The 25,683-nt window shown below is 54.3% G+C and overlaps 3 protein-coding genes across 3 annotated transcripts in view; 1 reads left to right on the top strand and 2 right to left on the bottom strand.

Moving 5' to 3' along the window:
• Positions 1–25,683, bottom strand: part of LOC114688528 (carcinoembryonic antigen-related cell adhesion molecule 1-like) — an 875,221-nt gene that overhangs the window by 437,134 nt on the left and 412,404 nt on the right. The window lies entirely within an intron of this gene.
• Dedd2 (death effector domain containing 2) lies at positions 1,103–16,771 on the bottom strand. The gene is made up of 5 exons (XM_028859979.2): positions 16,656–16,771; positions 15,670–16,036; positions 14,396–14,515; positions 10,164–10,313; positions 1,103–2,220 (listed from the first exon to the last, which is right to left on the bottom strand). The coding sequence occupies exons 2-5, from the start codon at positions 15,995–15,997 to the stop codon at positions 1,829–1,831; spliced, it is 990 nt and encodes a 329-aa protein (XP_028715812.1). The 5' UTR covers positions 15,998–16,036; positions 16,656–16,771; the 3' UTR covers positions 1,103–1,828.
• Znf526 (zinc finger protein 526) lies at positions 18,434–25,600 on the top strand. Its single transcript, XM_028859976.2, has 3 exons — positions 18,434–18,531; positions 21,115–21,205; positions 21,298–25,600. The coding sequence occupies exon 3, from the start codon at positions 21,315–21,317 to the stop codon at positions 23,319–23,321; it is 2,007 nt and encodes a 668-aa protein (XP_028715809.1). The 5' UTR covers positions 18,434–18,531; positions 21,115–21,205; positions 21,298–21,314; the 3' UTR covers positions 23,322–25,600.

Raw genomic sequence — 25,683 nt, 5'->3', positions numbered from 1 at the left:
TCAACGAAGTAACAAAAGAAAGCCTATGCTCCTCTCAGGCAAGACTTAGGCAAGCCTACCTCACTGTCTAGTCTACAGCAGGCTAGAAGTGATCATTTCACTGTTCACGCTCCAGAGGCCCTCCTGGAAGGACACCTAGTAGAACTGTGCTCTGAGATCACAGCCTCCATTCCTGGACAGAACTCAACCCCTAAGGTCTTCCCTGTTCACCAACCATCAAGGGTTCAGGAAGGGTTCCTAGGCATGGACAGGCACACTTCTTGCCCCAGAAAAGGGCAGCCCCTGGAATCTGTACCCACCCCCTCCCAACTGTCAAGTCCTTGCTCCTTAGGCCTAGGGATGGAAGCCTTGGTTTTGTGTAAGAGACTCGAGCTCTCGAGTCTTCAGGGGTAGAAGCAGCAAGTGATGCTTCAGCTTCAGGAAGATGAAGAGTGAGAACCACCCAGGTGTGTGCATGGGGAGAACCCTTAGCTGCCTCTCCTCTCCAGTTTCCCATCCCAAGGGCTCTGTCAGCTCCTCTCACTGAGTGGGCTGAAAATCCTGGGGTCCTCTTCCAGAGTTCAGTTCCCAGCTGCCATTTCGGGCAGCTCACAACTATGGGGAACTTCAGCTCCAAGGAACCTGCCATCTCCGGCTTCCATGGCTGCACTCAGTGCACACCCTCACCTCCACCCCCACCCCGCAGCTGAAAGGGCTGGAGAAATGTTCAGTGGTTAAGATCACTGGCTGCTCTTCCAGAGGACCCAGCACCCTCGTGGCAACTCAATTAGCTCTAAATCCAGTTCCAGGGCATCCATCTCCCTCTCTGGCCTCCTTGGACACCAGGCACACATCTGGTGCACAGGCATACATGCAGGCAGAACATCCATACACATAAAACTGAAAAAGAACTCCCCTCTGTGGACACACAGAGTTCTACAAAAGGCATATGAACGGGGCTGGGGTCAATGACTCAGGCCTCATTTCCTTCCTTGACAGTTAAGGATGCCTATAGCAGCAACTAGCAGATGAACTGGCATCCTGCTCTCCTCCAGTCCTAACATGAGACCACCACAGGAGGGATAATTCTTTCCCCTTGCCCACCAATAAAAAGTACTTAGTCTTGATGCCCACCTATGCCCTTTCCAGGGCAGTTTTATTGGTGCGATTTGTAAAACATCTTGCCACCGGCCAAGTCTTTGCCTTCCCTTGAGAGTGGCTGGTTCTGGCCCTAGCTCTGTAGACAATGCTGACCTCGAATGGATGTGGCCACAAAACCCACGTGATACTCTGTGTCAGAGTCCAAGGGTGAGTCTGCATGGAGCTCCAGGGAGCAGGGGAAGGTGATGAGAGTTGGGTGTCTGTGTGGACAGCAGGCAGAGCCCTGGCTGGTGAGATGGGCAAGGTGAGCAAGCCCACAGGCACCCCAGCTCCAGGACACACTGCTGTGACTGAAGCCCTGATGGGGACAGTAAAATCTGAGATCCTGAGAGAGAAGCCCTTAGGCTAAAGTGTGTGGGGCCAGCCAGCATCAGCCCAAGGTGAGTGACATGATGTACAGGGAGCTTTGGTGACTCTGGCTATGCCTTTCTGCTTTGGGGCTCAGCAAACCTGGCCCCCAAGGCTGAAGGAATCCACCCAGGAGTGGGGGAGTTTGGGAAGGAAGCAGCTGGAAGTGGTTTATGCCTCAAAGCCCACACCCTACAGGAGAGGCTGTCAGGAACCTGCAGACCTGACGCAGTCCTCAGAGCTGCTGAAGCGACAGTCGTCTGGGGGCAAGATGGTCATCTTCCAGGGAAGAAGGTGGCCCAGAGACTTGGAAGTGGGGTCAGTCCTGCCAGATCCAAGATCAGGATGCCTCTGTCCCACGCCGACTCCCTTCCTCCTCCATCAGTAACAGGCGGCGCCGACCAGCCTCATAGTCAGCCTCGTCCACACTGACCAGCAAGCGGACAGCCTCGCGGCCCACAGCCTCCCGCAGGGCCTCAGTCAGGAACACACCCCGAAGGGCCTGCAGCAGGGCACCACTCAGATAGTCACCCCAGAAGGCGTCCAGGTAGGAGAGCTCTGAGAATTTGATGTCACACACCACAGAGCCCAGGTCCCTTGACCGCAGCACGGCAGTGGCTTGTCCGAACACATCCAGCTGCCGGGCCAGTGCCTGTGGTCTCCTGGATGCCACGCCCTGCTCCAAGGCTGGCCCATGCTCGCAGTATTCTGCTCGAACCCGGAGCCGGATATCTGCGAAGAAGGAGCAGCTCATCAGTGGACACCACAGTTCCTTTTCCCTCTGCCCCGCCCCCTTCCCACTGCCACACCAAGGAAGTCTGGACACCTACTCCTCTCTAGGAGGCCTGATCGGCTACTTCTGAGATACTGTATCCTCTCTCCAATTTCAACACCTCCTCACCGCTCCCTCAATCACCTGGCAGACTCCATCCAGCTCAACACTGCCTCTCCCCACTGAGGGGTATTCTTCCCCCAGTTCCTACAATTCCCAGCTCCAGTGCCCCCTCCCAGCGAGGCCCACCCAGATTAAGCCTACTCTATCTAGATCCACCCACCACCTCACCTCACTCTCCCGCAGCACATTCAGCTCCCCAGACCCAGCCTGGTTTTCCCAAAGGTACGTGTCATCTTCTAACCCGCCCTAGCAGCGGCATCCTGAGTTCCCCTGATAGCAACACCCTGAAGGACCTGTACATTGCTCAGGCACACACCCTGGGGTACAGAGCTGGTACTCAGTATTTGTGACTGTTTGTGAATGAACCAGTGCATAAGCCAAAGTACCTGGCTTTCGGCAGCCAGCCTCACACCACCTCTCACACATTGAGAGTCCCTGATCAAACAAACAGCCCATCCTCCCAGCAAGCTCCAGGGAGCAAGGGGTCTCAGCAAAGCACAACAGACCAGGCTCTGCTGAGGGTACAGTACTCTTTCCACAGACCGTAAGATGACAGAATAGTAAGCCCAAGGCTGCTAAGGGTCACTGGGTCACCCAGGGAGGAGAATGAAGCCCTCACAGGGCCAAAGAAAGAGGGAAGGAGACCCCTGAGTTCATTTAGTATCAGGAAGAACCATCAGGAATGGCAGGTACCACCATCAGGAATGGCAGGCACCACCATCAGGAATGGCAGGTACCGCCAACAGGAATGGCAGGTACCGCCAACAGGACCGGCAGGCACCACCATTAGTTCCCACTCTCACTGAAACACTCTGAGGTATGTTTCTGTTACTTAGCCACCACCTACATCTGCACAAAGGAGGTGGCAGCTCTGCCCAGGGGACAAGGACAGGGCTTCTAAAGAGTCCATGCCAGCATGAGTTTAGGCTCATCACTTCTCATCCCCATCCCCGTGGGAAGCTGTTCAGTGCTGCCTCTTCACACCTGGCACAGCTGGGCAAGGTCCAGCTGTGCTTGGGAACCACGGCAGCCAACACTTCTAGAACACTGATAACTGCCAAACATCCTGGACCCCAAGTGCCTAAGTCACAGAACTCAACTCAAAAACAACCCTGTCAGGCAGGCCCTGTCAACCCCATTTACAGATGAGGAAGTGGAAGCAAACAGGAGCGAAGTGACTAGCCCAAAGTCACACAGCCTGGCAGAGCCTCCTCGATTCGACAGCACGCGTCTCCAAGAATAGAAACCATCGGAGCCAGGAGTCATTAGACCATTGCTGTACCTCAGGGCAAGTCAGAGCCTCGGCCAACACAGGCCCCACCTCGAGCAGGGCACCTCTGCCTGAAGAGCTGTTCAAGAGAAGGTAAAAGAAGAGTGGGCAGAAAGCTAGGAGCCACTGGTGAGGCCATGGCACGCTGGATGCTCCTGAAACCACAGCTGTGCAATGCCAAGTGACTGACACTGGGCATGCCCAACCCTGAGGTCAGGGGCCACCTTCAACCCAACGGGAAATCAAAGCCCTAGGAGGATGAGTCTTAGCATTGTGGGCTCCTGTCACCTTTCGCGGCAGCTCAGCAGAGAGCGGAAAGCAGAAGGCGGGTCCCCAGAACCCCAGATGACTTCTTACCACACTCACTTCCTCCCCCCACCCCAAACCCTTCCTCTTTGTGCCTTCAGGGGAACCCAGAGAAGTCAGCCCAGCCTCAGCTCCCAGGCCTCCTCTTGGACCCAGCTACCTCCATCCTCTGGGCCCCCATCCTTGACTCCTATAAGCCTCTGGCCACATCTTCCCCGCTGAGGGTAGGGACTGGGGGAGTGGGAGAAACAGAACCTGCCCAAGGCCACGCAGGGCTGGGTAGAGGCAGAGCCAGAGGCAGCTGGTAGAGTCCCACAGACCTGAAAGTGAGTCCCAGCTCTGCCATACTCTAGCTGTGGGGCCTCGGGCATGTGACCTCACCTCTCTGAGCCTGTTTCCCCATCTGAAAAACACAAGCAAGAGGTCCCTGCTGCATGGTGGTCACGGGGAGTCAATGAAGCAACTGCTACCGTGCCTGACTCAGGCTTCCAGCACCCAGAAGGCCACAGAATCAGGAACTGATTTCAAAACCCACCTCTCCATCCACATGGCTCCCACCCAGGCCCTCACCTCTCTACTGTGTCTCTAAGTCAATCTCCTCCAACTCTCCCAACTACTGTCCCATCTTCCCATGCCCTGCCTTCTGGCCACCCCAAAATACCCCTCATGCCCTCACAGAATGATCTGCCCACCTCCTCTGCCCAGATCACACACACTCACCCAGCAAAGCAGAGCATAAGGGACCCACTTCCAGCCCAGCCAGGCCCTTCCCTGACCCTTCTCCTCCACAGCACTAGATCACTGAATGGACACTGAAATCATCCATCTACTCAGAGTCACGTGTGGAGGACAGCAGAGAGATGCCTGCCATACACTCTCACTCAACAGAGTACCAGGCATCCAAGGATGAAGGAGGCCTGCCACAGGTGTGGCAGGGACAAGCTGACAGGGCCACCCTTGGGGGCTTTTCCCGTCTTAGCCCATCTAATCCTCAGGTACTTTCATCACTGCTGTTTACAGACAAGGAAACGCTCGACCAGGGCACAATCCACCTCTGACCTGGAAACAGATCACAGCACAGGAAAGAGAAGGACAGGAAGTGCATAGTGAGCTCCACCTGCCACAGTTCCACCCCAGCCCTGAATCACCTGCTCACTACCCAGGCTTCTCCTTGACCCTGAGCCAGTATAAACAGGTGCCACCCGAGTGCCTCTGCTACAGGCTGCCCCAGCACTGCGTGCATCATGTCCCTAAACCTTCTGATCATCTCCATGGCTTTATGAGGCAATGCTGTGCCTCCTGTTTGTGGATGAGGAAGCTGAGTCACACAGGTTGAGTCACCTAGACAGACCACTCCAGAATTCTATCTAAGGTGCCCAGCTCCGTTCAGAGCCCAAGCTCTGAACTACCCAATCCTGTCCACTGCCTCTCACACAAGCGCATATAAACACGTAATTAGAAGGCATTCCAAGACCAGGAGGGAAGATGATAGGCAAGACTAGAGTTCCTTTCTAGGAAATGGCACTTGAAGTGAAATGTGAGGAAGACACACTGGATTAGCCAGGAAAACCAGAGAAACAGGAAGAGGAGTGTTTGTGGAAGAGAAGAGTATTCCAGAATGTGCAAGGAGAAAGAGCTTAGGACAGTCACCAGCTGAGGGGACAATGCAGCTGGAAGGAGGCAGAGGCCACTGGCAGCAGGGTGGGGAGCTCTGGTGTCATTAGCAGCAAAGCAACTTGCTGCAGACATCTGGAGGTGACCACACCTCTGCACACATCAGTGGTCTCCCCATGGCACTACCCTCAAAGGTCCATGGTGACCACTGGGCCCCGAGCACGACGGACATGTGAGGACAAGACCACATGTGAGGACCAGACCACATGTGAGGACAAGACCACATGTGAGGATCACTGGAGCTGCTTCACGGGGGTGCTGAGTTGGCGGGAAGAAGCCACAGAGAGGCACTCAGGAAGCAACAGGCCTGGCTCAGGCTGCAGTGATGGCCTGGTGGGGCTGGCTGCAGTGATGGCCTGGTGGGGCTGGCTGCAGTGATGGCCTGGTGGCTCAGGCTGCAGTGATGGCCTGGTGGGGCTGGCTGCAGTGATGGCCTGGTGGGGCTGGCTGCAGTGATGGCCTGGTGGGGCTGGCTGCAGTGATGGCCTGGTGGCTCAGGCTGCAGTGATGGCCTGGTGGGCTGGCTGCAGTGATGGCCTGGTGGGCTGGCTGCAGTGATGGCCTGGTGGGGCTGGCTGCAGTGATGGCCTGGTGGCGCAGGCTGCAGTGATGGCCTGGTGGGGCTGGCTGCAGTGATGGCCTGGTGGGGCTGGCTACAACAGCCCTACCTCGGTCACAGTGGGGACATGCCTCTCACACACACAGACTTGAGCACCTCCTGGTTCCTGCCTCACTTTGGGGGCAGAAAAAGGTGCAGAAATGAGAGGGCTTCTTGGGTGGGACCAGGGTGATGAAGGGAGCGGGTTCCAACTGGAGTGTCTGAGAGCCCTGAGGTGAGTTCCCTTGGGGTTCCTGGGTGGGTGGGCTGGAGACAAAGATCTAGACTCTCAGAGCCCACGTGGCCTCCTTGGAAATACTCATCACAGTGAGGGCCGGCGACTGCCCTCCTGGAGCCAACCGCAGGCTCCCACTCCAGCTGTCTGGCTGTGTCCTGCCTGGAGTCTTCCAGTCTTTTTCCAGTTATCTTTCAGAATGCCAACTCCTTCATCCCCCACTGAACTAGACAAGAGAGGCAGCTACCAAACCTCAAAGAAAGTAAGCAACTGCCTCTTGAGGGAAGAAAAAACACTGAGACCCCAGGAGAGAGCCTGGAAAATACAAAATCAGCAGAGTGCGCTGGCACATGCCTGTGATCCTAACATGTAAGAGGATGAGGCAGGAGGATCGTCACAAATTCAAGTCCAGTTTGGGCTTGTATATGTAGATGGTGTTCCAAGCCAGTCTGAGCTAAGTGTGCTATCCCAACAAAATTAAAAAAAAATAAAAATAATTTTAAAAATCCAAAACTAAAAAAAAAAGGACATTGGATCTGTCCATGAAATTAGTAACAAGACAAGTGACAATGACAATGGGATGACTGCAAGACACACACCCCACGAGATGACATCAGCCGTAATGGACAACTCGTGAAGGGCCGCAGAATTATTAGGTCACGCCATCTGTTGTATGTTTTTCATACACAACACTGGACAGGGCAGTGGTGCACATGCCTCTGACCCCAGCACTCGGGAGGCGCAGAGGCAGGCCAGCCTGGTCTACAGAGCAAGTTCCAGGACAGCCAGGGCTACACAGAGAAACCCTGTTTCAAGAAAACAAACACAAACAAACAAAAATGGAAGCTGAGCATGGCGAGACAACATGCTTGGAGACAGAGGCAGGATGGTTAGTACAGGTCAAACCTTGGCTATAGGGCAAGTTCCAAAAAAGTCAGGAAGGGAGGGAGGGAGGGAGGAGGGAGGGAGGAGCGAGCAGAGCCAGCTCTGACAGCTCATGTCTGTAACCCCAGCACTCAGGAGGCAGAGGCAGGAGGCCACCTGCCTAGTCCCCACAGCAAGACCCTGCCTGGCCTGCTTTCCACTCCCAGCAGTTTCTCCCATCTCTCCATCAAACCCTCATGGCCTCTGAGCCAACCCGTGACCACCACAGGCACATGCACGCGCAGGCTTTAGCTCCTGCTCTCCTTCCACGTGGGATGCTTCCTGTCTGAAACCTCTGATTTGTCTTATCTTCCCACCAGAAAAACAGCTCAAGAGAACAAGGCCCCGGCAGGCACTCTATAGACACAGAGGGAACAGGCAGAGGAGCGCCTGCCCAGCTCGGTTGCCATGACCTCCTTCCCTTCCCCTTCCTTACATTTGCATAATGATGGACATAGGCCCTACTTCAACAGCTGTCTTGAGAACTGGAGGTCAGACAAATATCACACCCAGCCCTGTCCACTGGATGGCCCTGGAAAGTATGTGGACTCGGGGGCCTGTGTCCAAACCCAGGGCCCTAACGACCCTCTCACTCCCTCAAGCACCCAGTAGTTTAGTTCTGTCTCCCAATGGTGGCAGCTGACTGGGGGCCAATCACTTTAAGTATGCTGGAGCAAGAATGGCCTAGCCCTTCCTTAGTCAGACCTGGAAAGGTTCACTGCCATGTTAAAGGTAAGTCATCCCCACTCTTCAGAAGAGAGAACTGGGGCCCAAGCAGGGAGAGCCTAAGCCAGCCCCACCCTGTTTGGTGACTCAGCATCAGATGAGCATTTCATGGTCCTTCAAATCCCAGCCACACCCTGACTAACAACCTTCTGGCCTCAGGGAAGAGACTTGAAGCCTGGATGGTCCTGCTCAGGTTCTCCCCAACCCTCAGGGCAGTGGCTCCCTAACCTCCCCAGCCAGCTGGGTAGCTGTGGTCATTGCCTGACTCCCTGCACTGGGCAGCCAGCCCCTCGGAAGGACATGGGCTGGCTATGCTCTGTGCTCCTGGCACAGGTATCTGCCACCTCATCTCTGAAGTGAGGGCAACACCCACTGCCTGGGAGGCCACACGGCAATGGGAAGGGCAGGTGTGACACTGTGCTTGCTCCATGGATGGGAAGAGGCATCCCAGGCCAAGGCCTCCTGCGGATCCTACAGATTCAGAAGAGCCCATTCTCCAGCTTCTGTGCCTACCCCATCCCTGGCCTAAGCATGTCGGCCGCTGTCTGTAACCTCCAGCTTCTAGGAGCCCCTTGCGAGTGTACTGGCTACTCATCTGACGACACCCCACTGAGGACCCCTCCTAGCACCCCTTGGCCTCAGTCTCTCCACAAGGGTGTCCCTGCAGGCCCATCAGAGCACTTGGCCCATCCCTGGCTTTGTGCCAGCTAAGATCCCATGATACCTTGGTGTATTTTGGTTATCCACTTAACACACTACCATGTAAACTCCTAGGAGCCAGGGACTTCCCAACCTGGTCTAATTCTGTGTCCTCAATGCCCGATGAAGAAGAGACGCTCAATGAGAAAAACTATGTGAAAGAAATGCTAAGTGAACCATTCTGGGGCTGCTACAACCCAGAATAAAATCTAGATCTCCATGGCCCCTTCTGTCTCCACCCACAAAGACTCTGCTTCCAACACTCAACCCCACTGGACACTGCAGAGGTCATACAGGGCCACATCCCAGTTCCCTCTCCAGCTTCCTCAAGCTCGTCCTGAAAGCAGTACCTCTTCAGAGACTGGAGGGTCCTCCTGTACCCCACTGCCTCTATGGCACATCAGCCTGGCTGCTGTTTCCCTCATCCATGTTCCCACAGCCTAGACACAGGATTCCAAGGTCAAGGCCAGCTTTGGGACTCTATAGTGAGTACCAGGCAAGTGTGGGTCATAACAAAAGCCTATCTCAACACAGAGAGGGAAAACAATGAAACTAGAAGCATGGACAAAAATCTAGACTCCCAACCATGTTGTAGCTGCCCAGCCTTCTGCTAGGGTCTGGCTGGCCTCCCCACCAGCCCTGGACAGCATCTCCCATTGCCTCAACAATCCCAGTTCCAATGGACTATCACCCAGCTCAGCTGCAAGGTCAGCTCTACAGGGACAGGGCATCCCTGCTACAACAAGCCCTAGACAGCAAACCCTCCCGCCCGCCCCACACACACACGTGTGGCTTGTACCAGGCACTTTTCCAGTTGGATTATGTGGCTGACTGTCTATTCTGACAGCAGCTCTAGGCAGGACCATTATCATCTCACTGTACAGATGTGAGAACATGATCCTCACCCCACGCAGTCACCTGCCCAAGGTCTGGCAGCTTCTTTAATTTAAGCTCAGCACTCAGGAGGTAAAGGAAGGAGGAGCTCTGTGAGTCTGAGGCCAGCCTGGTCTACAGGGTGAATTCCAGGATACCCAGGGCTACATAGTGAGACCCTGTCTCTAAAAAAAAAACAAGGCTAAGATGTAACTTGGCAACTTGGCAGCCTGACCTGGAGTACTCAATTCTCTATCCCCACCACACCCTTCACTGAATCAGAAAAGGCTGCATATGTAGCCCGTGTGTGTGTGTGTGTGTGTGTGTGTGTGTGTGTGTGTGTGTGTGTGTGATTGGATCCTTCACCAAACAGCACCAGAGAAGTCAAGAATCCCAGATGAATGCAGTATGGCTCACCCTCCAAGTGTGTAGTCCACCATGGGCACAAGTGCTGTCCAGGCCCACGGGTACTTACCACAGGTCACTTTGCCCTCTGATGAGGGCCTGCCCAGCTCCTGCTGCTGCTGCTGCTGCTGCGTGGCTGCTGGGCCCACTCTTCTCCGCCGCCTGGCACCACTGCTAGGGCGGCCCCGACTCCGACGCTGCCGTTTGGTTGGAGGGGAGCCTGAAGGACAGAGGAGAACCAGCTCAGGACCAGGAAGAAAGAATACCAATGGGGTGTTCAGGAGAAGCAGAAGGCTTCTCTTGGTGCAGTGAGCCTGTGGGGGAGCCTTCTACGAGTGGTCTTGTCTAGAAGAGGGGTCTAGAAGAGGGGCCACCTACCATTATCTGTAAGGGTGAACGTACATAAGCCACTACACAGTAGACCCTTGCAGGTCTGACCCTAGAGGGGCCGACATGTTCACAGCAGAACTGGTGTGATCCTACCATTTCTCAGGAAAAAGCACACACCTGTAATCTCAGTACTTGGGGTACAAGCAGAAGGATTAGGAGTTCAAGGCCAGCCTGGCTCTAAGAGACTCTGTTTTAACTTCTTACCCCCAATCCCCCCACCCAAAAAAGAGAAGTTGAGGATATAGCTCAGTGGTAGAGTGTTATCTAATGCACGCACACACACACTCTCTCGCTCAGAATAAATACAAACCGATCTTGTGCTTCATCCAATGGATGCTGACAGTGGAGAATGAGGCTGAGTTAGAAGATCAGGAATTCCAGTGTGGACTAGACAACAAAACAGTGCCTTACAACCAAAAGAGCACCAAAAAGAGCTGCAGAGACGGCGCAGTGGGAAAAGGAGCTTGCTGCTCAGAACCGTGACCAGAGTTCAATCCCTAGAACCACATGAAGGGGGAAAGAGAGGCCACTCCACAGAGCTGTGCTCTACATTCATATGTGTGTGCCACGAACCCCCACAGCATGTGCATGCAAGTGAGCTCAGCGAGCGCGCACACGCGTGCACACACACACACATACACACTAGCAGTAAGATCTTAAAGGAAAATGGAGTTGGAAAAATTTACAAAAAAGGAAGGAGGAAAAGATGTAATAAAACAAATGTGTATAGTTTGCAACTCTTGGCAGACAAGAGGAAATCAGAATGCTCCTTACATGTTCCTCCCCCTGCACGTCCTAGAAGAATACATCAGGAACAAATGAACCTCTCCAGATAAAATCTGGTGTCACCTCACTACTATTGTAAAAAAGGGAAGTAAACCTGTTGCAGCATCAACGCCAAGATTTCCACCATGAAAGAAAAAAGCCAGGGGCCCAGGAGACAGCTCAGCAGTTAGGGCGCACAAGTGCACTCTGCGCAAGGCCCAAGTTCAGTCCCCAGCACCCCTGCCTGAAGAGACCCGCAACCACGAGTGACTGCGGCTGTATCGTAACCGACACCTTCTTCTGGACTCCTTGGGGACCAGCACTCAAGCGTACAAACCCAAAACATACACATAATTAAAAGCAAATTTAAAAGCCTCAAGGATTACAGGCACGGGCCACCAAACCCAGCTCGGAGGAACTTTTTCATCCGCTTTCCCATGCAGCTGAGAAGCAGGGCACACACCCAGCACCAGCTATTGGTCTCTAAATATTGAGGCTCTAACAGAAACCAGGCTCCTGGACAAGCAGATGACTTTGCGGGTGAGAAGTACCCAGGACACTCTGGAATGTCATAAAGTACAGAACACTCAGAGAGTGATGCAGACATGTCCACAGGACAGAGCCCAAGCAGCCTCAACGCTGGCAAGAGTGACTGACTGACCATAACAAAGTAAAGAGATGCAGGCCGTGTGCGCACGCCTTTGATTCCAGCACTCAGGAGGCAGAGGCAGGTGCAGCTCCTCTGAGTTTCAGGCTAGCCAGGACTACGTAGTGATACCCTGTGTTAAATTGGAAAGAGAAAAGAAGGGCTGGAGAGCGGCTCGACTGTAGAGCTCCTGTCTAAAACCCCACCACGGGGCTCTGGGGGCAGCTTAGTGATAGCAGCCCTGCCTAGAATGAACAGAGCCCTGGGTTTAATCTCTAGCACCATAAACACAGAAACTATTTAAAAACAAAAACATTACATTGTTTAAATTACTCAATGTTCCAGCCTCATGGCACAAAACAGTAATCTCAGCTACTAGGTAGGCTGAAGCAAGGGGATCTGGGCAACTGAAAACCTGTTTCAAGTTGATTTTTGTGGAAAAGTGCCAAACAAACAAGCAGATAAACAAGTGAGTCACCGTTTACAAACACTGGTATGGTAAATGGTTCAGGCAGCGTTCACAGAATGATCTTACACCACCGCCACCCCGCCCCTGTCCAGGGACAACTGAGTGCAGAGCAAGCTACAGAGCATCATCTTGTACACTACTAACCATTGCAAGAAAGTTACATCTCTTCCCTGAGCCTCGCAGGCGGATAATGTGCCTGCTGCCCAGGCAGCAAGCATGTCAGCATATGCTGGGAGGCCCGCCTGTAGCCCCAGTGCTCAGGAGGCAGAGACAGGATTCCCAGGGCAAGCTGGCTCTAGGGTCAGCCAGAGACCCTGTCCCAGTAAACAGAGTGTGAATGAGCAAGACAGCTAGTGCTTCTCCACACACGGCTAGCCTCTCCACAGACACGCACACAGTGAACGTGGACCCACACACAGATACACATATAAGCACATCACACATCAATACACCCCACCCCCCAAAGCAGTCACTTCACAACATACACATTTGGCCAGAGCCAACTGACGACATGTCTCTATTTCAGTGAAAACTTCATGACAGGCACCAACACAAGGAGACCGCACTGATCAAGGAACATTCCAGCCAAAAATGTGTAACCCCAATCTAACCAATCCTTTGCACCTAATTCCCACTCGACAGGAGGACGGAGAGACAAGAGACAGGACACCATCATGTGACAACCAGAAGCCATCAGAATGGTGTGCACACCAAGCAGCCCTGTAGGTGGACAAGTCAGAACACTGTGGGCAGGGGAGGAGGGGTGGAGTTGGAGTTTAGTGGTACAGAGGGAGGGCAGTCAGCAGCATACAGGAGACCGAGGTCCCAGGTCCCAGCCCCGGAAGAAAAGAAGGTAGACAGGTCTATCAGTCCATCTGTCTACCTGTAAGGAAGTTTCTATTCTACAGAGGTTAGAAGACCACTGCATGCCAGTTGGGCATGGCGGCTCACAGCTCTGATCCAATACTGGGAAGGGTGAGGCTGGAGGATTGCCTCTAGTTCAGTGGTTCTCAACCTTCCTAGTGATCCTTTAACACAGTTCCTTATGTTGTGGTGACCCTCACCCATACAATCATTTTCACTGCTACTTCCGAACCATAATTTTGCTACTGTTACAAATCATAGTGTAAATAGCTGTGTTTTCTGATGGTCTTGGGTGATTCCTGTGAGAGGGTCATTTGACAACTCTCCAAAGGGATCATGACGCACAGGTTGAGAACCACTGCTCTAGTTGTAGGTAACTCTGGGGTACATACAAAGTGAGTTCCAAGCCAGCCTGGGCTACAGGATGAGACTCCATCTCAAAATAATAATCATTAGGGTTTGGGTTTTTTTTTAGCTGCATACACAACAAACAATATAAACAGACTCTGAAACCTCACAGATCTTAAGAAGTCTAAAAGTAGACCATATATGTGTGTGTGATAATGATCTTGAAACAGTAGAGGAAAACTTATTCTCAAATTATGACAGCTAATTCAGAGGCAAGTCTACTGATGTCTGTAATTCACTACCAAAGAGCTCAACACAAACCTCAGAATTTTACACACACACACACACACACACACACACACACACACACACACACACACACACAGAGTACAGTGGCAGAATATTAGTGATCCCTGAATCCAAGTGAAAATATTCTCTGTACCATCTTAACTTCTCTGGATGTTTGAGACTTTACATAATTAAAAATTAGGGGGAGAGGGATTATGTACATAGACTGGAATATAGTGATTGAACTAATGAAAGGCATTCGCCATAAAATAAATCTCAGAAATGTGCCCAGCCGAGGCTGCCAGGTCACATGCCTCAACATGATGCCATCTGAGTGAAACATGAGTCCCTGTGACATAACTCTGCCGCTTCAGGACACATGCTTCTTCCTATAGCAATAATAAACACAGACACACTGCAAACAGGCAGAATGACCCTTCAGGCCATTCCCTTGTTGGGCCAGGATGCAGGAGGTTATCACGGTTTGAGAAGAAGACAGGACACCATCACCCTACCCACCCAGGGGGCTCACCTGTGTCCCACTGACTCGGCTGAGAATCAGAACTGCTCGACTGTCGCCGACGCCGGCAACTGCCCTCTGTCCTTTCGGAAGAAGAGCCGGAATTGCCGTAACTGTATCGCTCAGGGGACACTGGGGAAAGAGAAGGGAAGACGTATTCCCACCTTCCTTACCTCCCAGGCCTAGCCTCCTAGGAAGAAAGCCTGGACCACAGGATGCCTAACCCTGGCCCTCAGAGGTCACACCCAAACACCCCCTCCTTCTCAAGCACCCCTTGTCCACAGGTTGCTCAGAGGCCTCCCAGGACACAGTACTCATGGGGCTGCCTAGCCCATGTCAACAGCTCCAGCTGTCAGGCTTATTCTTTTAGTAGTCCGGGTTCCTGAATACCCCATCTGCTCCTGGCTTACTCTGGAGCCCCCAGATACAAGCATGCCTTTCTGCCTCTCTTCTAGAGCCTGACACTCAGACATATTTTTCCAAAATCAGTCTACCCCTAGAGGTGCCCTTCTGTTTACGCAAATCCTACAGGCTTATTATGGGACAGGAAAGCTCATAATCACCCCTCCCCAACCGCCGTACTGTATCTACCAAGAAAGAGCCCAACAGCCTACCTATACACAGGCCTCCTGCTACCTGACCCCTCCCAGCTCTTCCCTTCCTGCCCAGGGATCAAGGGCCTCAACCCTGGAGACAGGACAGGCAGGTTTGAATCCTGGTCCCCTTACTTGCTACATATGTTATGTGTGTGATGTATGTTCATGCTCCACACCCCCATTTACAACGCCACCTTCTTAGAAGAGAATTCCTTCATTGATACCCAGTTTAGGGCCACCTCCCTCTTTTCGATCCATCTCACTCAATCTATGACTGTATCTAAAGTCAAGTTCCTTTTTATTATTATTATTAATTGACTCCCTCTACTAATGCAAGCTTCAGAGAACGGACATCTTGGTCTTATTTCCTCTGTGGCCAACATGAAGTTCTCCCATGCAACAAGGTAACTTCTCTGAGCCTGTTGTTTTCTCCGTGCGGTAGCAGGCGATAAGGTGACAGTTCATATGGAAAGTTTACCTCTGCCTGGCATACAAAGTTCCACACACAATCATTACTGATATGGCCCAATTCCACAAGTTCGCTCCTACCTAAGCCTGCCTTTTAGGTTTCTCATTTTAGAGAAGGGTTGCGGGGTGGGGGCTGAAATCGGTATCAGGGCACCACAGGGGCCCAGTGGGAGCAAGGTGTTCTGGTCCCAGAAGTCCTGCAACCTCCCATTCAAACCTTACCTGGCCGGCGCCGCTTGCGGGCCAGATGTGGCAGTAGGTCGTGGCGGGCCAGCACGCGCAGGAGTTGGCTCAGCAGCCGCAGGTTGCTCTCGTCGCACTGCCCACGGCGTTCCAGCTCCAGAAGCAGCTCCAGGCCGCTGCGGGCGCGGGCCAGGCCTCCAGGGGCGCCGGGGGCCTCATCCAGCAGAAAGGCCAGGAGCTCCAGTTCGCACTCGGTCAGCTGCCCGCCCACCACCTCGAACATACGGTGAAGCGACAGCATGCCGTAGTAATCCAAACACTCATCCTCCTCCCAGCTCGGGGCCGGGGTCGACCCGGACAACGCCATTCCCAGGGGAGGGGTGCGGAACAAGCTCAGAACCAGGGCCTAGAACCCACACGGCGGGGAGGATGTCGTGGTCAGCGACGCGGTGGCCCAGAGCCCACCCAGGCCAGCGTGTGGCCCCCGCGAGGTGTCTCCGGGCAGGGTCGCCCCACACCCTCAACGGTCTCAGCCTCCCCCTCTCGCTGGCAGGAATGGTATCGCCCGAGGTCCCCTAGTAACAGGTCGAGACGCCAGACCCCACCGGTGCCCTGACCAGTCAGTCGGGCCGGCCGAGCCCAGACGCCCCTCTCCAGGTGGTACGTTCCGAACCTGCCACCGACCGACCTAGGACATCAGCCCGAACGAGCCCCACGGCCCACTGCAGGGCACCTTGTCCACGGCCCGGTGACTTGGGGTGGCAAATGCCCAGCCGTGGCCCTTGGTTCTGACCACTCGTACCATCCAGGGAGCCCCAACGCCCCCACCCAAGTGGTCCCTTCAAAAGTGACCCTCGGACCTCTGCAAGTGCGACCCACAAAGACAGCCCCGAGCTCCGCTCAGGTGGTACCGTCTGAACCCGGCCCCTCGCCCTACAAGGGCGATCTGTCCTGCCCTCACCCCAGCACCCAAGTGGTTCCCTCTGCCCGCCACCAAACGCCCTAGGGCCTCTCTGGATCCTCACCAGATTCCGGCGTCCGAGGACTCCTGGGCGACGGCCGCAGCCACTTGTTTTGAATCTTTCTGGCACCTTCTCTATTATTACGCCTGCGTCACCTCGCTCCTCCTCCTTTGCCCAACTCGCGCAGGTGCGACCGCCACGCCCCTAGGGCGCAAGCGCAGAATGAGGCCCCCCAAGCCCCACCCCTCCAGGCCGCCTGATCGGCCCCCCAGCCCAAGCGTCCCTGTTCGCCCGTGCCGCGCTTGCGCAGCGGCAGCGCTGCGCCGCGTCTGGCACTCGATCGTTTCGCTGTGTCCCTTGGATCCCACGACGTGACCTGTTGGAATTATCCCACAGACTACATCCCCTCCTGATCACGACCTAAACGCCCACATGACTAATGCCACCAGCTGCCGGCGCAAAGTACAACAGAAACGAGGGTCAGGGCTCCCAGGAGCTCGTAGAGCTAACAATCCGGACTTTTATTAAAGTACCACAACCCAGCCCATCTACACCTCAACTCTGCTGTCTCAGATCCTATCTGGAAATCCTCCCTCATCCAGCTCCCCAGCCCCAGTGTATAAATCGTCCGGTCGCATGCACGAGAATGATACCTCTTTGCAACAGACCCCTCACCCCTAGGTGCACATTCCGAAGACGTCCATCCAGACCTCCCATCACAGACACCCACACCCAGGGGTAGAACCGCTCGTCTATACAGTCTCTTTCTTTCTCTGCCCTCTTGGGTCTCCGAGCTACTCAGAAGCTCCCCTAATCTGCAACTACGAGAGCAAGCCTGTCAGAGAAGTGGAGGCTACAGTGTCTTCGCGTCCCCTGCACGGGGCCTTGGGCGTGACGGCCGCTCCTCCTCCCCACTTAGGTGACTCAAGGTCAAGGCCAGCACGTGCCGGAGACAGGTCTCTTCCCCGACGGATCTCCACCCCGGGAATTATCTCCCTGAGAGGCGGGAGACCTTGGCTGGAAGCACCGGCTCAATACTGGCTGTTCCCTTTCTCTGGACCTTAGCTTTTCCACCTGTGAAACGGACGGCAGTGGAAACATAGTCCACTGTGTGCTCTCTGTGTGACTATCATTGAATCGGACGAAGAACGAGAGGAAGGGAAAGCCGTTTATAAACGGGAAGGTTTCTATGATAGGTGGGTTATACCGGGTACCCACAGGGAATCAGGCCCTGAGCTGAACTTTTTTTTTTTTGGTTTTTCGAGACAAGGTTTCTCTGTGTAGTTTAGGTGCCTGCCTGTCCTGGAACTCACTCTGTAGACCAGGCTGGCCTCGAACTCAGAGATCCTCCTGCCTCTGCCTCCCAAGTGCTGGGATTAAAGGCGTGCGCCACCGCCGTCCGGCGATCTGAACGTTTTTACCTATATGAAAATGTCCAAAGCCTCGAATAGCCTTCCAGGCGGATGTGATTCAAGCCCACTTTACATATGAGTAAAACTGAGGCGGCCCAGAAAACTACCTCAAGTGTGTCTGGCTTTGAAGCTGGCTATGCTTCAGAGACGCTCCGTCTCTTCCGCCAAGAGATGCTACCTGTCAAGGTCTCGCGTAGCCCGGTTCACTCATGAGACCCCGCTCTATAAGGACGCACACTTCTCTCCCCTGATTTTTCAAACAGCAGGAAAGGAGCGGCACGGGAGAACTGCGCAGGCGCCTCCCCTGGGCCCGGGCACCGCCCACAGGGCACTGATGTCTGCGTGGAGAAACTCTGGAAGCCCCGCCCGAGGATCAACACGCAGGCGCGAGGGCGCGTGCCCTGCGCTACCAGCTCTGATTGGCTGCCTCGGGTGAGGGCGCCGCCCAATGGGAGGCGTGGATAGTGAGGGGTCCCACACGCCTGCTGCGGAGGGTCCGTGTCAAGAGCGGCAGGGGCTGCTTGGAGGTAAGAGAGATGGGTGAGGGCGCCGCGGGGCGGGCGGGCAAGAGAGCGCTAGGCGCCGGGGGACAGTGGAGGAAGACGGGAGGGCACGGTAAGGGTCGGAGAGCCTTGGGGCCTGCGATCAGGGCTGGAGTAGCGCGGGATGATCGACAGCTCCTTCCTGTGTGCCCTGGAGGCGTCGGTGGAGCCCCTGGTGAGTGCAGGACCCAGCTTGAGCTCACTTGCACACACGACCCCTGCAGGGGGCCCTCACGCTGCAGAGCAGTCTGGTAGGAGAAAAGGGCAGTGTAGCGGGAAAGTTGAACTTTCCGGCCCCTGGTGGAGGTGCTCAGATCGACTTTCTGTATACAGAGGTTTAAGCTGAATTCCACCTACCCTGACTCAGGCATGCAGGCAAGAAAAGTGCCAACTTCAGGTTACCTGGACTACTTTCTAGGAAGACATTTCTTAGGATTGTGTCCGTGTTGTTAAATGAGTTTTGGCAGGGTTTTGTTTTTTAGATGAGATTCATGGTGGATTGGCTCCTATGTACCATCCTTTTATTTGTGTGAGCTCATGGGACTTTTTAAAGTTTGTCCATCCACGCCTTCCTGGTTCAAGCCAAGTAGCATGCTCTAATCCAACCCCCAGAAGTAGTTCTGTCTTGCCAGTGGGGATGTAATCAAGGCAAAATGCAACTTTCCACCTCCTGCCGCCACCCCCCATCCCCAACCCTGTTTAACTGTTTTTAGAAAAATCTTTTATGGAATGGTTCAAACCTAATGAGCCAGGTGTAGTGGCACATGCTTTCAATGCCAGCACTGAAGAGGTAGAAGTAGGTAGATTTCTGTGAGTTTGAGGCCACCTGCTCTACATGGTGAGTTCTAGACCAGCCAGGGCTAGATGTCTCCAAACAAAACCCACTTAACAGGAGATTTGGAATTGGTAGATAAGGAAAGTTTAGCTCCTGAACATTTAGCAAATCATTTATTCACAGAGCATTTATTGCGCATCAGCTAAAAACAGGGCCTTGTGCTGGGCTGTGTACTGTGGAAATGCATAGAATGGGAGAGTTGAGTTGGTAGAAGTGCAGTGTGCACAGGGATGATTAAGGTCCCAGCACCTCACTTCCTATAGGGAGCCTTATTCAGTCACTGAATACTCCTGTGTGCCTACTGTATGCTGGGCATTGAAAACATGTGCCTTTCTTGGCATTGGAAACACCTCAGTGATGAAGAAGCTAAAATTGCTGACCTCTGGGATCAGTCCATGAGCAGCTTCTATACCAGGGCTACCAGCAGAGTCTACTTGTTTCAGACACAAACAGAAGTGAAGAGGTAAAGAAGGTGGCCATTGGCACTTGGGAGGCAGAGGGAACAAGACCGAGAACCAGACTCCGCTTGTGTACATACTGAGGTCAGGGCCAGCCTAGGTACATATAAACTCCTGTTTCAAAAACAAAAACCAAAAGCAGGGGCCAGCAAGATGGCCCAGCAGGTAAAGGTGCATGCCACAATCCTGGTAACCCAAGTTCAATCCTTGGAATCCACATAAATGTTGCAGGGAAAGGATGAACTCCACAAAGTTGTCCTCTGACCTCCACATGTATGCCATGGCATGTACTCATGCATACAGACACACAGTAACATAAGCAAAAAATGGTGGGGGGGGGCTTCAAGATGGTTCAGCGGGTAAAGGCAATTGACACTAAGCCTGATGACCTGAGTTTCATCTCAGAACATGCATGATAGAACCAAATCCTGCAAGTTCTCATCTTACCATAGTCTATACATTTGCCCTCACCTAATAAGTGTAATAAAGTAAAAATAATCTGTCCTTTAAAAAGATGGGGATTGAAGCCGGGTGGTGGCTCACGCCTTTAATCCCAGCACTCGGGAGGCAGAGGCAGGATGAGTTCACAGGCCTTGAACTCATAGAGATCCACCTACCTCTCAAGTGCTGGGATTAAAAGCATGTACCACCACCACGCAGCAAGATCTGAGAGTTTTATGTCCTAGGTGCTAAGTGTGATAGTGCACACCTGTGATCTCAGGACTGGGAGGCTGAGGCAGAAGGATCACTTCAAAGCTATCCTCTACTGCATAGTGAGTTTGAGGCCAGCCTGGGCTGCATACAAACCCAGGTATTGGCTTTTGTTAACAAAGTACCTTAGTTTTGTGGTCAGTCCGTCTTTTAGTTCCATTTTACAGGTGAGAAAACTGTCTCGAGAGAGGAAGTAAAAAGGGAGAGCTCAAGAGCCAGGCAGTGGTGGTGAATGCCTTTAATCCCAGGACTCAGGAGTTCGAGGCCAGCCTTCCAGGACAGCCAGGACTGTTACACAGAGAAACCCTGTCTCGGAAAAAAAAGGAGCTCAGATTCAAGCTGAGGGAGGTGTAGTTTTCACTCTTTTAAATGCTTTGCCATGCGAGTATACCAGATCAGGAAAGGGGTTGCACAGAGAGGAAACCTCATGGGCAAAGACTGAGAGGGGTGTGTGTGTGTGTGTGTGTGTGTGTGTGTGTGTGTGTGTGTGTGTGTACACGTGCGCATGTCTCTGAGGGGGCAGCATCAGAGGCCAGGCCCCAGAGTACCCACTCTGTCTTGCAGATACCCTCCTGTAGTAGCTGCGACAGGCTGAGACACGGGATCATGAAAGACTGAGGTATAAACGTTGAAGTAAGACTTGATTGACAGACGGGTGAGTACTGGAGTGAGCAAGGGAACGCCTGCAGACACCCCACTCCCCCTGGGTTCCTGGCGTACCACTGGCTCCTGCCCCTCTTTCTCCAGGCACTGCCTTCCCCAGAATGGCAGAGATGGTGGCAGAGGCAGAGATGCCAACACAGTCCCCGGGATCAGTGGAAATTTCCACCCCTGTGCCCGGAGCGCTGGCGGAGCTGGCAACAGCAGTGACTGAGATGACCCCCGGGGAGGCCCTGGCCTCGTCCCTCTTCTTCCAGCACCACCAGTTCATGTGCTCTGAGTGTGGCAGCCTCTACAACACCCTGGAGGAAGTCCTCTCCCACCAGGAGCAACACCTGCCCACCATGGCAGAGGAGGAGGTGCTGACTACCCAGGACGCGGGCCTGGAGTCTGAGCTAGTGCCTGGCACTGGGGAGGGGCCTTTCCAGTGTGGTGAATGCAGCCAGCTCATCCTCTCCCCCAGTGAGCTCCTGGCACACCAGGATGCCCACCTGCAGGAGTCTGCGAGCCAGATCCAGTACCAGTGTGGAGACTGCCAGGAGCTCTTCCCCTCACCGGAGCTGTGGGTAGCTCATCGAAAGACACAGCACCTTTCCAGTACGGCAGACGAGCCTCCAGTGCTGCCTCCTTTGCCTCCCCCAACACCGCCACCCCCGCCAGCAGAAGTCAAGATGGAGCCCTACGAGTGTCCAGAGTGTTCCACCCTCTGCGCCACCCCTGAAGAGTTCTTGGAGCATCAGGGCACTCACTTTGACTCCCTGGAGAAAGAAGAGCGCAATGGGTTGGAGGAAGAGGAGGAGGAAGAGGAGGAGGAAGGGGAGGAGGAGGGGGAGGAGGAGGAAGAGTCAGAGGAGGAGGAAGCCGCTGCAGAGCTCACTGCTGATGATACGGGAGGTGACGAGTCCACAGCTGATCCAGCTCAGGGCTGTGGGGATTGTTCCCAGCACTGTGCCTCCTCAGGTGCACGCCGCCAACACCGACGGGCATCTCGGGGCCTAGCATCTGCCACCCACCCCTACCACTGCAGCCAGTGTCAGCGCAGCTTCAGCTCTGCCAACAGGCTGGTGGCTCATGGACGGGCCCATGTGGGTGGCACCCACGAGTGTACTACCTGCTCCAAGGTCTTCAAGAAGGCGGCCTCTCTGGAGCAGCACCAGCGGCTGCACCTCGGGGAGGCCCGCTACCTGTGTGTGGACTGCGGCCGTGGCTTTGGCACTGAGCTCACACTGGTGGCCCACCGGCGGGCCCACACTGCCAACCCACTGCACCGCTGCTGCTGCGGCAAGACCTTCAGCAACATGACCAAGTTCCTTTACCACCGGCGGACGCACACTGGCAAAAGTGGAACCCCCACCAGGGCAGCAGCTGACTCCCCGGCTCCGGCGGAGCCCACGCCCCCACCTCCACCCCCGCCTGCCCAGCTGCCCTGTCCACAGTGCCCCAAGTCCTTCGCCTCGGCCTCCCGGCTTTCCAGGCACCGGCGTGCGGTGCATGGCCCCCCTGAACGCCGGCACAGGTGCGGGGTGTGTGGCAAGGGCTTCAAGAAGCTGGTCCACGTGCGCAACCACCTGCGGACACACACGGGCGAGAGGCCCTTCCAGTGTCACTCCTGCGGCAAGACCTTCGCTTCTTTAGCCAACCTCAGCCGCCACCAGCTGACCCACACAGGTGTGCGTCCCTACCAGTGCCTGGACTGCGGCAAGCGCTTCACACAGAGCTCCAACCTACAGCAGCACCGGCGGCTACACCTCCGGCCGGTGGCCTTTGCACGTGCCCCTCGTCTTCCCATCACTGGTCTCTACAACAAGAGCCCCTACTACTGCGGAACCTGTGGCCGCTGGTTCCGCGCCATGGCAGGCCTGCGACTACATCAGCGGGTCCATGCCCGAGCCAGGACTTTGACACTGCAGCCTCCCAGGTCACCCTCTCCTGTCCCACCCCCACCCCCTGAACCTCAGCAGACCATCATGTGCACAGAGCTTGGAGAGACCATCGCCATCATTGAGACTTCCCAGCCACTGGCCCTGGAGGATACACTGCAGCTGTGCCAGGCAGCACTGGGTGCCAGTGAGGCCAGTGGACTGCTGCAGCTGGACACCGCCTTTGTGTGACAGCGTGCAAGAGAAATGATGACAGGTTCGGTTGCAAGATTGCCTGTGGGCCCTCGGGAGAAGAGGACCCCTCTGGTGAGCCCACCTGGCACCCACATGGCAGAGTCCACCCTGCTGGCCTCTTCACAACAACCCTGCCAGGTTTCTCCTGTCACCTCTCTCTGCCCACAGTGAAACTGAAGCTCTGTGAAGAGATGTGATCTGTCTCAGCCTCCGCTGCTTTGTTGCAGAAACAGGGTTTGCCAAGGCTGTTTGCACAGCATCACCCAGTGCTCAGCAACACCAGGTAACCTTTATGAGCACCAACCATATGCCAGGCCTGTGCCACACACTCTCATATACCTCTTCAGAGCTGCTCGTAACCCCCCCCCACACACACACACACACCTTCCCCTGGACTTTGGGTGCCTGGGACTTAGCTCTGCTGGGTACAGGAAGGTGCGTAGTTTCTGAGCTTGCTTCTTCTCAGTTTTGACGATCTGAAAAGAAATCTGTAGGTACCCCCAGTACTCAGCTCAGATTGGGTGATGATGAAGACCCAGGAATGAACCAGACCCAGCTCTGAACTCAGGCATGCTTGGTCCAGCAGGAGCAACAGACTGAAGTAGTTTGTCTGAGGGCTGCCACTACTTCTTTCAGCCTCTGTGCTCAAGGCTTCCCTCACACGGGCCGTGGTGCTACAGGCCTCAGGATCTCTGGGCTGTGAGGGGAAAGTGTAGGGACAGTGGGATCTGAGAATAGGGAGCAAGCCTCCATAGGAGATGATCAAGAGTGAGAGACTCCTAGTGGCCCAGTTCCTGAAGTAAAAGCAGGAATCTGCTGCCAGTGGAGAAGAACATTCCAGACAGGACATCCAGTTATAGTTGCAGTGAACACCGACTGCCTGGCATTCTGAAGCAGGACACTTAGCATTGTCCATCAGACCGGAGATAGAACCTGTATATCATCCCTCTTGTGTAAGTAAGGAAACAGGAAGTCTCAAGCTGAGTAGAGGTGTCGTCAGATTTGAACGCAGTTCTTAGGACCATCTGTATTGTTCTGAGTAAGATCTAAAGCCCAAAGATGTCACGTGTCCGGGGTTTATTCCCCTGGAGAAGGCAGTGTCATGGAGCATTTGGGATTTGAGGGGCCTTGGAAACAGGAAGGGATCCTGTTTTTCATTGGGTGTCCTTCCCCTCCCTGAGTCTAGGAGACCAGTGGGGCAGGGCTCCCCCAGGCCTTGGCAGACCATGATGCTCCAACAAGAGAAGCAGAATGTTGCTGGGGCTGGACATTGTCTGGGAGATATGCCCAGGCTTTGGAAGTTGGGGTGAGTCGTTGAAGGCATGTCACAGGGAGGGTGTCATGTCTCCCTGGATCAGAGCAAGAAGAGTGTGAGGCTGGCAGTGGTCCAAGAGAGGATGAACAGAACTGAGTAGGGACTTTAGGGTCAAGTTGGTAGACAACCTCAGTGACCAGTGAACGAGTAGGTCCATCCCTTAGCGCAAGGCAGCCATTCTCACCCTACTTCATAACTGGCTTGAGCAGAAGGATAAGGTCTGTCCTGCAGGGGAGACAGGTACCCCTGGGGCTGATGGAAGTGTCTAGCAGAGCCCAGAAATCTTAGAATCCCTCAAGGATATGTTCCAAAATTCCTTTCTGTGCATCAGTAGACTCCATCAGGAGGACCCAAAGTTGTTCCCTCCCTTTCTGGAGCCTCCTACCCACTCACTGCTTGGCACCATGTGGAGATACCATTTCCTTCTGCCCATGGTCCCCACCATCTGGCTCCAGCATATTTTAAAAGTCAAGGGGAAAATCCAGGCAAGGTGGTACAAGCCTGCAATCACAGCATTTGGGAACCTAACGCAAAATCATCTCCAGTTCCAGGCAGACTTGGGCTATAATTGGAAGACCACCTCAAAAAAGAGAGAGAAACTAAACTCTCTACCTCCACCCTCCCGAGGCTGCCACTTCCCGTCGTCCCTAAGAGAAGTGAAGCAAGTGTTTCAGAGTTAAGCCCTGGGAATCTGCCTGTCCATACATACCCACCCCACTGAGTTTACAGACAGACATTTAGCCTGAGAGACTCCTCATCCAGGGTCCCATTTGGACCCTGCAGAAGACATCCCTTTGTTCAAGTCCTGACTTTGCCCCTTGCGTTCTGGGGTTTCAAGCACTGAACTCCAGTCTCCCTGGTCACCCAGGACAATCACCCTCCCCCAGCTGAAGCAGCTGGTTTGTGTGAGGTCATGGGTGGGCCCCACATCTGTGGTGGATAAGTACTAGTGCTTTAGGGGTTTCCAGCCTCTTGGTGTCCACCTGCCTAAGGTACAACTTATTCCAAACCCTGAACCCCCTCACCTCTGTGGAAACAGGCAGC

The sequence above is a fragment of the Peromyscus leucopus genome, chromosome 1, assembly GCF_004664715.2.
Source record: "Peromyscus leucopus breed LL Stock chromosome 1, UCI_PerLeu_2.1, whole genome shotgun sequence".
NCBI classification, from domain to species: domain Eukaryota; kingdom Metazoa; phylum Chordata; class Mammalia; order Rodentia; family Cricetidae; genus Peromyscus; species Peromyscus leucopus.
The sequence above is the reverse complement of the archived record's forward strand: the minus strand, read 5'-3'. Positions and strand labels throughout refer to the sequence as shown.

Bases quoted from the DNA above. Each gene is read 5' to 3' on its own strand.
- Dedd2 (XM_028859979.2), bottom strand. From the start codon at position 15,997: ATGGCGTTGTCCGGGTCGACCCCGGCCCCGAGCTGGGAGGAGGATGAG. The intron at 14,516-15,669 runs GTAAGGTTTGAA...CTCTTTCCCCAG, and splicing joins CCGCAAGCGGCGCCGGCCAG to TGTCCCCTGAGCGATACAGT. The intron at 2,221-10,163 runs GTAAGTACCCGT...CCTTCTTCGCAG, and splicing joins AGAGGGCAAAGTGACCTGTG to ATATCCGGCTCCGGGTTCGA.
- Znf526 (XM_028859976.2), top strand. From the start codon at position 21,315: ATGGCAGAGATGGTGGCAGAGGCAGAGATGCCAACACAGTCCCCGGGA.